Source organism: Lycorma delicatula, chromosome 8 (genome assembly GCF_047948215.1).
Source record: "Lycorma delicatula isolate Av1 chromosome 8, ASM4794821v1, whole genome shotgun sequence".
NCBI classification, from domain to species: Eukaryota; Metazoa; Arthropoda; class Insecta; order Hemiptera; family Fulgoridae; genus Lycorma; species Lycorma delicatula.
In genome coordinates this window covers 110,473,062-110,488,630 of record NC_134462.1, presented here as the reverse complement: position 1 = coordinate 110,488,630, position 15,569 = coordinate 110,473,062, and the positions used below count along the sequence as shown (strand labels likewise).

The following is a 15,569-nucleotide window of genomic DNA, read 5'->3' as shown; positions in this document are numbered from 1 at the left end:
TTTCACAAGTGCTTATATACTTTGGAATCTTCCAGATATTGAACGAGCACCATTGGTGCATATTCCGACTCAATTTTTCATTCTATGTTTGCCTTGTTTATAAAATCATTTAAGATAGCAAATAATGCAAGTGCTGTTGGTTTGCAGAAAAGTAGTTCTGCTGCTGACATACCATCTCAAAATCGTACATAGGCAATGAATTGAATGAAAACAATCTGTCACACTTCCTGAAAAGCTGATGCTGTACATCTTCAGCTATATCACCAATTCAGTGGGCAACAGCATCATATGATAGAGGTATAGATTGCAATTGTTTGGCAAAATTATCTCCAAACATAGTTTCTACCATCTCAATTGCAGCTGGCAAAATAAGCTCTTTGCCAGTGGAGATAGGATTTTTACATCTGGCTATTTTATATGAAACTTTGTAGAGGCAAGTAAAGCATTTTCATTCACAAAGTTTTTTTTTTAAAAAACTTTGGTTTTCATATGATTCTAATTTTAATTTGAAGAATTATAGGAGTTTGTTAATGTGCTCATTATGAAGCGTTTCCAAATGTTGTTTAGGTTTATTAGGTTTCATGTTGTCTGTTGCCAAAGTTTTTGAGCAAATGATACACAGGGGTCTGTTGTTCTTCATTTACTTCAGTACTGGTAAACCCAAAATTTAAGTATTCTTGAAAATATTTTCATGAATTTATTTTTATAACCATGCTTGTCTGTGCACTTGTTGATGCTTCACTATTGTCTAATGGTCGCTTACTTCCACTTAAAAATGTATTCGTGATTCTGTATAAATCTACTTCCTTGAATATTTAATACTGTAAATTGCAGTTAAAGCACAAATTAAAATGTACACATCCACAATAGAAGGATAGACTCCAACTGAGACTGGCTGGAATTGAACGAGGTGCAGCATTTATACACATTTGCACAGACATTCCAGAATTTTTGAGACAAATTGGAACTTCTCGTGAAGCCGCAAGAATGTCCAATATGGTGGATGTAAGACAGAAAGCAATAGAGAAGCATTGATTCTAGTTTTGTTAATGCAGCGGATCAGTGTTGCCAAATATCAATAAATTTACTTATTCTTGGTAATTTGTAAGTTTGTAATTAAGGTCGTAGTGTAGCTTTAGTATCAAAATACATTATTGTTGTATGAGAGAGGGCGTGATGAAAATTATGATTGAAAATTGGGTCACAAATACTGAAAGTTGAGAATTGCTGCTTTAATGCAAAAGAAGCAGCTAAAGCTGTATTAATGTAGAGATTCATTTATATTTATGAATTATTTATAATTTTTTTTTTAGGTATTAGAATTATCATCAAGAGCTAATCAGACAGAAATTAATTCCCGTTGTCGAATGTTATCATTGAGATGGCATCCTGATAAAGTTAAAGATGAAGAGAAGACATATGCCAAAGAACGCTTTTATGAAATCCAGCAAGCATGTGAATTGTTATCGAGTAGCCGTTCAAAAAGGAGGAGAAAAAATAAAAAATTTACTTCATAAGTATTACTTATTAATATTCTGGTAATTTATTAATCTGTTGTTTATTTACTCATTTTATAGTAATTTAATTATTTATTTAAAATAATTTAGTACGCTTATGACCCAATGTTATTCAGAAAATTGTTCTAAAAGAATCTTCAATATGGTTCAGAAAAAAAATGTTTCTATATGAAATTATGTACCTTAAATAAGTTGTAATATCAAAAAAACTAAATATAAAAGATAAAAATAGATCAAAATAATGGATCCTGGTAGTGATGGTTAACTTCATTTCTTACAATCTGGTGATTTTCTAACACTTCATGAAGTATCATTAAAAAATAAAAGTATTTGAGCCTTACTTCAAATCCATTTTTTCTACATAATTTTATCTTTTATATTTAGTTTTTTTTTTATTAGTTATTTAGCATATATAATTTCATATATAGAAACATTTCTTATAAATAATATTCAAAATTCTTTTAAAGCAGTTACATTTCTGAATAAAACAAGGTCATTGAAACAAAGTGTTTCTGAAAACACCATTGTGTATATTTTTTTGTGGTACATCCTGATAGACAGGAGGCAGAGGAGCTTTGGAAAGTGATGCTCCATCATTAGGAATTTCTAAAATTCATCATAGTGTCATTTTGATGTAGATGATGATTGTACAATATTGTCTCTGTAAATTACCATTTCTTGACTTTCCCGATAAGCCATTTTTGTTTTTTATAATAAAACAAAACAGGCATTTACCTAAAATCAAAAATTAAAACACAAACTACAGTGATCAATTTTTTTATGAAGATTGAAAATAAAAAAAACAATGTTATTAGACAACAAGCAATCAATCTTATTGCTTCATTCCGTACCATAAAATACGCACAGTGCATAGAATTTTGGTACATTTATTTATAATATTACTCATATGGAAAATATTTACTCATATAATTTACTTTTAACACGTACCACAATAAGTTTTCATTTTAATAACCTAGAATTGAAAAAAATAATAAAGCAACATCAATAAAATTGAAAAATTAAATAAAAATTACAAACAAGTCTGAATCTGCACTATAAACTATGGCTGCTTTGAAAATATAATAAATACCAGTTAAATTACTCCTTATAAAGAATAGTTCATAAAAGTTTGTATAAAGATCACACCATCTACCAGGATGTTGTCATGTAGTAACCATGGTGAGAGTTTTCCATCTCTGCATATAGTCCAGTGAATGGGGGAAAAAAGGTCAATTTTTGAAGAAAATTAGTAGAGTTTAGGGAAGTACGTAGGTTGAGATTAGGGTAAGTATAGCTTGTTTATATGCGACTGGGCAAAATGCTGCCCATTCAAAGGTAGTGAAAATCAGTTTTTCAATTTTGTAGGCCAAGGTAAACTTTCTAGGGGAAAAATTTATGAATAAAAGTTGAAGGCATTTGAGGATAGAGTGATTTTTTTGCACTCCGCCAATTTGAAGTAACAAATTCAGCTTTATTCATAAGCAACTGCCACGAACCACTTCCCCCTCCATGACTATGGTGCAAGCACACTATTTTTCACTAATTTTTTTTAAGAAGTTTACATAAGTTTTACATTAATTTTGGTCTACTTTTCATCATTTAAAAGAACAAGTCTTGAAGAACTGTTTAACTTGAAATGAACACAAAAAAATTCTTAAAAGCCAAAATAATTACAGTTGCCTGATGAATCTCTTTATAAATAAATTACAGTATCTCGGCAACGATTAAACCAATTTTTTTGTGTAACCACATATTGAATTTGGAATTCCGAGCGTTAACATTTACAACTATAATAATAATAGTAAAAAAGTTATTTTTGCAATAATTATTGGCGTAGCAAGAAACTGTCATTTTTAATGGTTTTTCAGCTTTTTTGCTAATTAACTAATTAACAAAATTCAACGTTTAAGAGCATAACTTATAGGTACTGCAAACACCCACAACTTATATTCAGAACTTTTTCGCCTAGGAAGTTTACTTTGGCCTACAAAATTAAAAAAACAATTTTCACCACCTTTGAACGGTTGCCATTTTGTCCAGTTAGCGAAAATTTTGTCCACTTGCATATAAACAAGTTATACTTACTTAAACTAATCTACAACCCCATGTACTTTCCTAAACTATACTAATTTTTTAGCAAAAAAAAACCCCTATTTTCTGGACTAGTATATATTTGAAGAATATTGCACTGAAGAGTTAACGTAACTGTTTAATCCGCTCAGTTTTACTACAAATTTTTCATCTAAGTTTCGTTTTATTTATATACTCTTTTCACTTCTTTTCTCACAATTATCATATTTATAACTGATTAACCTAAAAAAATTTACGCATCTTAAAATTTTTTGTTACCTTTCTTTTTGTTTCTTTTCTTATCATTAATTATGACAGAGAAGAGGAAGATTAAAATGAAGTTCATTAACATCAGGACTGATGATCTTGCATCAAGTTGATCACTATTACTCAAACAATCATAGAGTTAATAGTTTACTGTATGAAAAAAATATTACATTAAAACTAGTTATTTGATAACAGTGACCTTAAAAAACAAAGAACAGCATTTTTTTCTTTTAATGTCTGAAAACTGATCTTTCTTTGTTAAATAATACTGTAGTTTTAAGCTAATTGTTAAAGCTTAAATAATAAGTAAAGAAAAAAACAGTATATTTTTTCACTTCGAGGTTCTTATTTTCTTTTCTTTTTTTTAAAGTTATATTATGTTATTTTTGTACAATGAATTGCTACGTGTCTAAAACCTACTTAACTCAGTTGTTTATGAATAAGTTTACATTTTATTAACATTACAGTAACTAATTTACATTGTAATGTTTTTAATTTTTTCAGTTATTATTTTTATATTATCATTATTCATTATTTTAAATAACTAAGTACAATAATTCACTCATTTACCATATTTCTAAATTTTTATTCTTTCATAATTTTTTATTCTTATGTATAATCTGGTGTGTCATTGATTTGTAATAATTATGAGTCAGTACCAGAGATTATCCTACACACCAGAGTTAATAAAAGTGATGTAACTAAGATAATAGATTATTTCTATTTAGAAAAATTCTTGTTAAATATTTTTGCTTTTACGTCGTAAAAACTGTGTAACATTGAGTGCAATTCAATATTACATTATGAAATTTTGTTTTCTTTTCATAATAGAGTAATTTTGAAAATTATTTATAAAGGAATATAAAAACCTATTAAAAACCGAGATACTTTACACTACTTATAATGGAAATATATTATAATGTTAAAGTGTTATGATGTTTCATCATACACTGTTTAACAATTTTTTAATTATCCTGGATTGCTTTATTAAATTTCTGTGTTAATTAAGGAAAAAATATTTTAGAGCTGTTTTATTTTGAAGAAAAAATGTTTTAAACAAGGATTAAAAAACCTTTTTTATCCATTTATTTTTACCTTTTATATCATAATTTTATGAATATTTAGAGGAGTTTCAAAATATTATTTAAAATGTAAAATTATAGTAATGGAAGCTGTGTAATGTTTGTACCATAAATTCTGGTGTATAAATAAACTTTAATTTTGATGGAAATTTTGGATTATAAGTTAATCTTTTAATTATTGTCATTAACGTACAGATAGGTAACTACCACTACAAACGCACAACAAACATTATTGAATGTGTTGTCGTTATTATTATTTTTTTTTTCTTCTTTCCGTAGCGGAGGAAAAATCTCTGCCAGCTGCCATCAGCCCCGTACTGACGGCAGTGCGGAGCTCTCACCCGCTAAAAAACCTCCTCTTCTACCATGCAGGGGCCGGATCTAAGCCATATAGTATGGACAGCCCCTGCATGATCACCCAGGCACTCCACTATCCGAATCCGTGTGACCGGAAGGAGTCCCCAGGGGGCGATCGACGAGCGATGACTCCGAGGAGCCCCCGCCGCCCACCCCCAGAAGCTTTGATCACCCATCATTGAACTCCAAGCCTCCATAAATTCGCCGTCGCCTTTCTTCATTGGCCTTCTCTCGTATCATTGATGCGATCGTAGTCGAGACGACGTCTCTTATGAGCCCATAGGTCCACCTTCCTTTGTCTGAATCTCGCCATCTGTCACACCAAGCCATGTAGAGACCGTCAATTGCCTCCTTTCTGTCCCCTCCATTCACTATTGCAGCTCTCATTTGCGCTTGTAAGTCTATGGGCGGTACTCCAGCTATAACCGAAGCCGCCTCGGCGCTGATCGTTCGATACCCTGCGATGACACGTATGTTCAGCCTACGTTGTTGCATAACCAAACCCCTCATGTTCCTTGCCCTCAACAACGCTCCCAGCCATACAGGAACTCCATATAACACCACAGAAGAGTACACACTGGCCAACAGTTTCCTCTTACCAGTCTGAGGACCGCCCTTATTTCTCATCATGTTTCTTGCTCAGCGCCTTCACCACATTTTCGCCCTTTCTCGCCGCCTCCTCAACATGTACAGTAAAGGATCGGTTCTTGTCCAGCCACACACCTAAATACTTCGCGGCTGGACTAGGATGGACTATCGTGTGTCCCACTCTAAAACGCAATGAATGCAGGCTGCGTCTTCCAGCCATAACAACCACTTTCACTTTGTCTTCAGCGAGCCGTAGACCATGAGCTATTAGCCACCTCTTAACCACATCAGCCGCTTCTTCACCGGCCACCATCAGTTCTTCCGTTTTGCGCACAATTACAAGCGCCAAATCATCAGCAAACGCCACCGGGGTGACGCCCCCCGGATAGCGCTGCCTTAGAACATACCCAACACCGAACCCTGAGGGAGACCCCCCTCCACCGGAAATTTTGTTTCACCACCTTCCGACCTGCCCACCACGAATCTGTCCTTGAAATATTCGTGCAACACTTTGCAGGTATGCCGGAATTCGTCTTACTTCTAGTTCACGAAATATAACTTCCCATGGCAGCTCATTAAACGCATTGCGTATATCTAACAGCATGACCGCTCCTATCTCTCTCGACCTCCGTGTACCCTCTGAAGCTGATCGAATAACATTCATCACGCGACCGATTGCATCAATCGCTGAGCGTCCAGGCCGGAAACCAAATTGGTCCTCATGAAGTCCCCCCGCCACCTCTACGCCGTCGTTGAGTCTTCGAAGAATAAGTCTTTCTAACAACTTCGCAAAGCAATTCAATAAACAAAGTGGTTGAAACGAAACCTGTGCCCCGTAGGACCAGCAGTCTTTCTTAGCATCACTAACCTTGCACCTCTCCACCGTTCAGGTATCCATTCCATCTCCAATATCATATTCATTGCACGCAATACCACACCAGGCACCGTCTCAGCCACAATTTTTACGACCTCCGGGGGGATTCCATCCGGCCCAGGACTCTTGCCGCCTTTAATCAACTTAGTCGCCTCACTCAGGTCTTGCAGCGAGAATGGAACCATTGATTCCACCACAATTTCTTCCCGTTGAAAACCTACTCCTTTCGGAAACAGTTCATCAACGCCTTTCCTCAGCTCATCGTCGGTGAGGAGTGGCAGCCGTCTTCCAAACTTTTTTGTGATGATACGATAGGCATCACCCCACAGATCAATTTCCACAGCATCACACGATTGCTGCCACTTGCATTTTTTGGACGCAGCAATTGCTCCACGAAAGTCCCGTCTAGCAAGCCGTAACTTTCCGAGCTCCTCTTCAATGTTCTCACCCCGCCTCTGCATTCGCTTGAGGCAGCGCCTACTCACCACACATCTTCTTCTCAATTCGGCGAGTTCGGGAGTTCACCAATATACCCCTGCACGCCCTGCAGTCACTTCCTTAATTACACCCGTTTCCACTCCCACCCTGTAAACTGTGTCTGTCAGCTCATTCAAATCTGTGTCTTCGCTACAACCAAGTTCAAAATCAATAGCCGCCCTGAACTGGGCGACACTGCCTGTATGAAACCTCACGCTCCTGGTGCCCGCCCGTTCTTCCTGGATAATATCGCCAATTTCAAAAGTTATTAGCCTGCGGTCACTGATGGTCTCCTCCCCCAACACTTCCTATCCCAACAACCTCTGCAAGCCTCTCATGTTCACAAATGTCAGATCTGGGACAGAAGTCCCCACTCCTCCTCTCTCGAACATCATTTCGCCTCTTCGATTGTCGCACTGAAGCCATAGCGTCCTCAAGAAGTCTGCCTCTTCGATCATCGATGGCTGATCCCCAACTCCGAACCTTAACATTAAAATCTCCGCCCACCACGACGATTTTCGACCTCCATCTGGTAATTTCCTCCACCAAATCATCAACCATTCTCGCATAAACTAAAAAGTCAGAGTTAGGCGACAAATATACACTAAACATCACCACCCTTGCCAGTTCCACCCATACATAGCCGGGTCCTGCGCCTTTATTACTGCTGCTGTTCCGGTATGGCTGTAGCCATACCGGAATCAGCCGACACCACCCATCTGTCATCGACGATTGTTCTTCGATCCGGCTCACTCAGTAATATAATCTCACAACCCCGGTGGACAGCTATTTCCCAGCAGGCATCCATAGCCCTGCTACTCCTGTTCGCATTAAATTGAAAAACTCGCATTAACATGCGGATTTCCCACCACTGCAGCCCTCAGCTCCCCCTCCGACACGTGGTTTCCATTTGACCTCTGTATTAACTGGCCGCTGCCGACACCCATCACTCTTATGGCCCTCTTCATTACATCCAAAACATAGTCTGGTCCTCCGCACTTCGCAGCCATATGGCCATTCTCTCCACACCTGAAACACCTTAATGTTTCCTCCCTCCGGCACACTTTGCAATTAATCCAGCCTATCTGTATCCTCTGAACATTGGATAACCTATGCGCTACAAATCCAGGCACCATTATCGTGGCATTCTGCAATCCTCCGTAAGCCGGCCGCAAGGATGTAACTCTCAAATCCGCCTCCATGCAGCCAGCATATGCCACCACCGACTTGACCACCTCAGCAGCTGTCGCGTCATGCTCTAAATCTTTTATATAATAGTATGCAGGACGAGCTCGTCGACCGACCTCTCTGACCGCAACCTTCCTTTACACATTTGAACAGTTCAGCGAAGGTCCGTCCCTCAGCTGTGATCGACATCGTACGTGACGGCTCACCCTGTCGAGTAGCCTTCCGCTCTCCAGTAGACTCATCGATGTATAACTTCCGCTCCTTACCAGCCTGTCTACCATCGCACTCCAGCAAACGTTTCAAGACGGCTCCAGTTCTACCAGTCAGGGACACAAAAGGAGCTTCCACTCCCATATCTCTTAGTTTCCTGATGCTCCTGAAGCAGTCGGCTATCATCCCATCTACATCCTCTGAGTTCACTACTATCGTACAGATAGTACCTATTTCCTCATCACCGAATACATCCTTGGCCCCTCGACTGTCAACCAATAATAGTCCACTCTTAATTTCCGACTTGTCCTCCAATCTTCTGACACTTGGCGCCATCCGATAAGCCCTACTTGTTCGCTTAGCTGAAATTGGTCGCAAATCATGTATTAATAGAACGTCTCGTCCTTCCTTGTCTGTGAATGATGTATCAGCCATTTTTACCATCTTGAAAACTTCCTCGCCCCAGTGTTGGGCAACAAGTAGAGGAACCTCGTCGTCATCAACGCCCTCCTCCAGTTTCCTGATGGTATCGTCAGATCCTATTCTTTTGAGCGTCTGGGTGGCCTTATCATACCCTGGCCTTATTCTCGCTCTACAACCGCTACATAACCTCTGATTCTCAGACCCCTCTGCCTGCGCGGACGCTTCGGTCTTTCGAGGTAGTTCATTCAGCCAACCAGTTGAAATAATCAGCCTAACTTGCTGCACCAAGCCAACCAGGGCCGCAGACGTCGACTTAACATCCTGCTTAACTTCAGAACACGGTTTGACGAGAGAATCCAACAGCTCAGCTCGGGAACATAAATCTTCCAGGACAGTTGCAAATCCTGTGGTTAGCAGCTCCAGGCACACCTCCTGGGTCCCACAGTTCTGGAGATCAGGACTAGAATCACCACCGGGCTCAGCAGTCAAAGTCATAGAACTACCATCATCCGGACACGATCTCCGCTTGATGGCAGGCGAGGACGTTGCCGACAGAGACTGCGATTTCTGTCGCTTAAGGCTAGATTTGCCTCCCACCACAAAACACTCTTTTCGTTCGTGAGATCGGGACTGTCATACCCCGAAGAAGAGTCTGAACCAGCGTACTCTGCTACAGCAATCCGGCGGGTTTCCAACTGAGTAACCCTATCTTCCTTCCGCTTACAACACGTCTTCCGGCTGGTATCCTCCGATACCACCTTCAACAGGCTTGAGCGGTGACCCTTCCTAGAAGGCAAACCACTGCCTCTCAGACTCAGAGTCACCAGACGAACATTTGCGAGGTCTACAACCCCGCAACGGCCTCCCCGCTCCCCTCAAAACCGTTGTTATTAATAACACTTCCTTAATGAACATTACTGTTGTTAAATTACAATTTTGCTTTTACAGTTTGTATGTATAATTGAACAATGACCGTTGTATGAAATCTGTTCTTTATGTATGTTAAAAACTGTAGGTTTTAAAAAGTACATATATTGAGAGCTAAATATGATGGTTAGGAAAATTTTTAAAAAATGTCTCGTTCAATATGTTTTTTTTCAATTATTCTAACATGTTAAACTTAGCTAAGGAACCAAGTAGCCAAATGGTTACACGGAAACTGACTGAATATCTATTTATAAAAGTTTTCATTTTATGCACTTACTTAGCCTATGGACAAGCCTAGTTTTTTTATAATTTTACATAAGGTTACATAAATAATTGTTGACAGTGTAATTACTATAGAGAACCACAAAGACTGTAGTAAAAGTTATTTTAGTATTTTCTCAAGTCTCAAAATGAATAAACCATTTGTTCATGTCTTTCTATTCATCTGTACACTGAAATCAAAGAAAGAAAATTTTTAGAGCTCATCAAATTTACAATAAAGGCTTACAATATTAATGAAGAAATTATATTTTATTTGTAAATAACAATTTTAATAAGTTGTACCTAATTCACTTTAAATAATATATTTTTACAATTTTTATTTATATTTTAATTTCTAAAATTTTGATTAGTATACAATTTATGGTAAAAGTAAAAAAAAAAATGTATTTTGATCCATTTTATTATATTTTTTACATATATAAGATTTATTTTATTATTTTTTCATTTATGTAAAAAATTTCTCTGAAATTTTAAACTTTAACTAAAAAAAAGGTAATTTATATTGAAATATTATCGTTGGTAACATTATGCATCTTTTAAAATAAAGGTATGATGATTTAAAAAATAAATTTGAGGACAACATTTTTTTTCGTAAATACAAAATTACTAAAAAGTGAATGATTCTTGAGCAGAATTGTTTGGTATTTAAAATCATTCTCACCTTGAAAATGTCTACCAAATTGAGCGAGTATTAACATACTTCTTTTTTCTACTTAAAACAAAACAATTACTACCTGACAATGTATCTCAAAAATATATTATTTTTTAATTATTAAGATGAAACTTAAAAATCAGACTTGTAAGTTATCGAAGTAAAAATAATTAAAGAAATGTAAACTGATGTTTTTTATTATTTAAATCTCTTAATATACCTTAATGTAATTTGTTAAATCTACTAAAATATCAAGTACAAAAAAAAACTTTTTTTTTTAATAAAATAATTTTATAAGTGTTTTATCAGATAGGGTACTTTCCTATTCTTCAGAACACTCATATCAGATCCTCAATTTGTTACTGTGAACTTGTCATTTTGGGTTTCAGTGTTTTTTTTTTGTGTACCCTAAATCATTGTTTTTACTTCTTAAATTTACCTTATTGTAAGAGGTATTGCATTTCTGTTACTTTGTTAATGATTTATTTTTTGTTTAGACTTTTAAAGTCAAGGTTAAGTCTATGAGGGTTGGAATGAGAAACTTATCATTTTGAATATCATGTGGAAATAATATGGATTCATATCATGATCATTAAAATGTTTCATTTTATGTGTTGTCATTTTACAAAATTTAATGTCCAGTATATACTTTTTTCAAATAATTAAATTTCAGAATTCATTTTCTCTTTCTGTTAAGTCTTTTGAAGATATGAAGTTCTTTTTTTAACTATTATGGTGTACTACTTGTTTGTAGATTTCTGTTATTTTTATCATGAAAAATAAATTTAATTTTATATTTGTAAAAAGAAATTAACATTACTACTAATATAAATGTATTTAACTATATCTAATTATTTATATACGTCACACAGAATTTGTAGTTATGATTGTTCAGTCCTTCTGGAGATGTCTTCTTTTTTGTATTTTACCGGTCCAACTCATCTACATTTTTTTGTTTTTTCTGTTGATCTTTTTGAAAATATTTTTAAAAATATAAATATATTTAATTTAAATATATTTTGTGATTTTATAATTAAAAATTACTAATGAATAAACGCTAACCTACACATGTATAAATATTAAGTTTAACAAATTATGAATTTTGATATTAGTATTACAAATATTACTCACTAGAAATTTTATTAATATGACTGTTTTCACCAATGTATAAATCATCCCGTTCTGAGTACAACAGTATGTGTTATGCTAATGTAATCTGTTGCTTTATTCTCTCTATTACTGTCTTTCTCATAATTATGATACGTGTAAAGCATCTGAAATAAATAAGATGCTTTATTTTAATTCTTTTATTTACGAGGAATATTTTATTTTAATTAAAATTGTGAGATTTACAAATAGATATTTTTTTTAATCTTGATTAAGCAATTTTTTTTTCAATTTCTTTCTGTACACTGTACTTTGTTAGTAATTAATCTAACCATAGGAATTAAAATGATTTTGATTATGGTGTTGTAGATACTAGTTTTTAATTAAATTGAATTTTAAAAATTTATGACAGTACTATCAGACATTATTTCATCTATAGTCGGTATACTGATTGCTGCTCCTATTTCTTTATTGCATACCAGCTATGTTATTTCTGTTCTTTCTTTGGGGTTAGAAGGAAACACACTTGAATTTGGATAAAAAGAGTATTAGATTGGAATTAAGTTTATTAATTTAAACATTATTATAAAAACAGTAACTCTCTATTGTTTTGTTTAATAAATTAATAAACACTTCAAATCTTTGTAAATGATTTGACTACATCCTAAATACATGCCTTTCCAATTCAACAAAAATAAAAATCATGAAAAACCTATACTGTCAATGTTGCAAAAGATGACTGAAATAACAATTGAAAGCATTATGATAAAAGTTAAAAAATAACTTTGAAGTAAATTTGCTTTAGTTTGTAATAAAAATTAGTAGTTTTGTACTATTTAAATATACACTTACAAAGTGTAATTTTTTTTTAATCTGTACCTTTTCTGATCTCTTACATACAAAGAAAAGTTTATTTATAAATACCTCACTTAGACCATATAATAAATTAGTACAGTTTTAATACCCACATTTAAATTTTCTTATGTCAATTTTATAAGTGTAATTAAAAAAAGGGACATTCCAATTCATAGCATTTTCAAAGTAGTTGGTGTTTCAAAAAGGACACAACTCGTTTGTTTGATGACGTGAATTTATTACAAAAATATTATTGTTAATAAAATACTTATACAAATTATTATATATATTATAAATTATATTATATATTATTCAAATTACCTTTAATAACTTTACAATTGATGTTCAAAATGATTTCCCGTGATCCCAATGCAGGTTCGTACATGTTTCATAACATTTTCAGCCACTTTTCATAAAATTTGCTCAGTAATGTTTGAAATCTCACTTTCACTTTCAGTGTTAGCCTTCAATTCATCAAGTGTAAGTGAATTATTTTTAAAAAGTGCACTTTTTAAATATCCCAAAGTAAAGTCTGCTGGTGTAAGATCTGGGGATCTTTGAGTTCACAATCCTTTTGATATCCAACTATGGTCAAAAAATTCTTGTAACATATCCACCAATTCATTAGCAGTATGACATGTTGCATTATCCTGCTAGAACCAATATTGTTAATGTAAATCTAACGTGGCACTGAACTGTTCGATTAAGTTGCAATAAACCACACCATCTACAGATTTTTTAACAAGTAAAGGCCCTATTACATGATGCCAGGAGATTGCACACCAAACACCAATTTTACATGCATATAATGGTCATTCGTGAAATGTGTGAGGATATTCAGCACTCTGTGTTCAGCATTTTGGCTGTTAATGTTGCCATCCAAGTGAAACCGTGCATTGCCTCTGAAATAAATATGATCCTAAATTTCAACACCGTTGTCATCGACAAGAGAACAAAACTGACAATAATACTGCAAACTTTTTCCGTGGTCTAGCTGTAGATAGTGAAAGCCCAGTTTGTGAAGATAATTTTCTGAGTGAGTCAAATGTTCTTTCAATCCTCCAGAACTTGTACTGTTAACAGTGACGGTCAACCTGTGCTTTTTTGATCGTACACATTCTCAGTCTCACAAAATTTATTAATCAAACACGATATTGTCTGCTTGTTAGGAAGTGAAGAATTGGGAAATTTTATCTGAAACTCGTCTTTCACTCATTCATAAGATTTGTATGTGCACTAAGTCTCAATAATAAACACACATTCGTTCTTGGAAAATGACAGGTAACGCAATAGAGACGAATTTATACTGGTATAGCATTAATGCATAAGAACATTTTAACTGTTACAAGCTGCTATTGAGTTCAGTGTTGCCAACTGACATATAGGAGAAATAAAATTTACCTATGCATTACTTCTACATTCTTAATTGTAGAGTTGCATCCTCTTTGAAACACCCACTACTATTGCTCCATTCTGAGTGTGAAATCATTAAAAATTACATATAAGAAACGTAGTAAACATTTTTTGTGTACTAAGCATGCATGTAAAATATTTAATGATTTAACTCTGAAGTTAAAATAATAGACTTAAATCATCAAAATAAATATGTAATTGAAAGCATGAAAAGTATATGTTATTGCTTTTTCTTATTGTAATTTCACTGATTTTATTATAAATTACGCATTTGCATTCGTTTTTTCATGCATTTTATATTTTTTGTTTAGTGTATATTAAATTTGTTATTTACCAAATTAAATTAAACGTTACAATTTTATTTTTTCTCTAAAAATCTCTAAGTTTATAAATATTGTCGTAACATGTAACATTTTTGTAGGTAATTTTGATTATTTCAGTTATCTGTTATTTACAAAAACAAATATTTTATTAATATAGTTTTTATACCAAATTATTTATTTGTAAATAAAACTTATTTTTCATTAAAAAAAACCAATTTGCTTTTTTATTTCTTATTACCAAAGCTTTAAAGCTTATTTCTTCCTGATTGCCTTAGGTTATGTAGTAATTACATACCCTATACATATTTCCCAATTTCTTCTGTGGTGTACCTTTTGAAAATAGCAACAGCAATACATAAAAAATAAAATATAAATGTGAGGAAACTATTTGTCTTATATTTATCAAGTTTTGAAATTGATTCTATAGGACTGGAAGCGCACTACCATCTCTGTTGAAAATTTTCCCCATGATTTACTTCTGTAAAAAAAATTGAATTATTAATAATTCAATTTTTCTTTTGCATGATGCATTCTACCTTAGAAAAAGTAAAAATGTTTTACAGCAGAAGAACAAGCTCAGGCACTTTGTCACCCCTCCTCCCTGCAGGCATCTACTTCCAAATTAACAAAAATTAAAGTATCACAATATTTAAGCTTTTCTTTTTTTTAAATTTGTTCTATTTTAAAATGAAAAATCATGTACAATAGATTCATACTTTTTTGCTTCCAAACAGTTCTCTCTTTTAATCCTTACTTTTTTTTTTTGAAAAATCAAATTAGTTTTTGTTAACTGTATTCTAACTGTAACTCCCAGCTCCCCTAAACTACAGAACTTGTAGTACTCCCTCAATTAATAAAAATATAAAATTGCAATTTTGAAATCTATCTTTAAAAAAAAGTATTTAAGATTTTAAAAAGGTCTTTCTTTCTTGTCCTCCAAGGGGTATAGGGGTATTA

The 15,569-nt window shown here is 33.9% G+C and overlaps 1 protein-coding gene and 1 long non-coding RNA gene across 2 annotated transcripts in view; one reads left to right on the top strand and one right to left on the bottom strand.

Moving 5' to 3' along the window:
* The window catches only part of wus (TM2 and DnaJ domain-containing protein wurst), a 34,410-nt gene extending 22,341 nt beyond the window's left edge, over window positions 1–12,069 (top strand). The window contains exons 5-6 of the mRNA XM_075373194.1: window positions 1,314–1,538; window positions 10,810–12,069. Coding sequence (XP_075229309.1) covers window positions 1,314–1,517 — 204 coding nt within the window. The 3' untranslated portion in view covers window positions 1,518–1,538; window positions 10,810–12,069. The remainder of the gene's footprint in view (window positions 1–1,313; window positions 1,539–10,809) is intronic.
* Window positions 2,115–12,130, bottom strand: LOC142328972 (uncharacterized). The gene is made up of 4 exons (XR_012757393.1): window positions 12,046–12,130; window positions 10,258–10,432; window positions 3,867–4,004; window positions 2,115–2,252 (listed from the first exon to the last, which is right to left on the bottom strand). It is a non-coding gene; the product is annotated as an uncharacterized LOC142328972 (long non-coding RNA).
* Window positions 12,131–15,569: the final 3,439 nt, after the last annotated feature.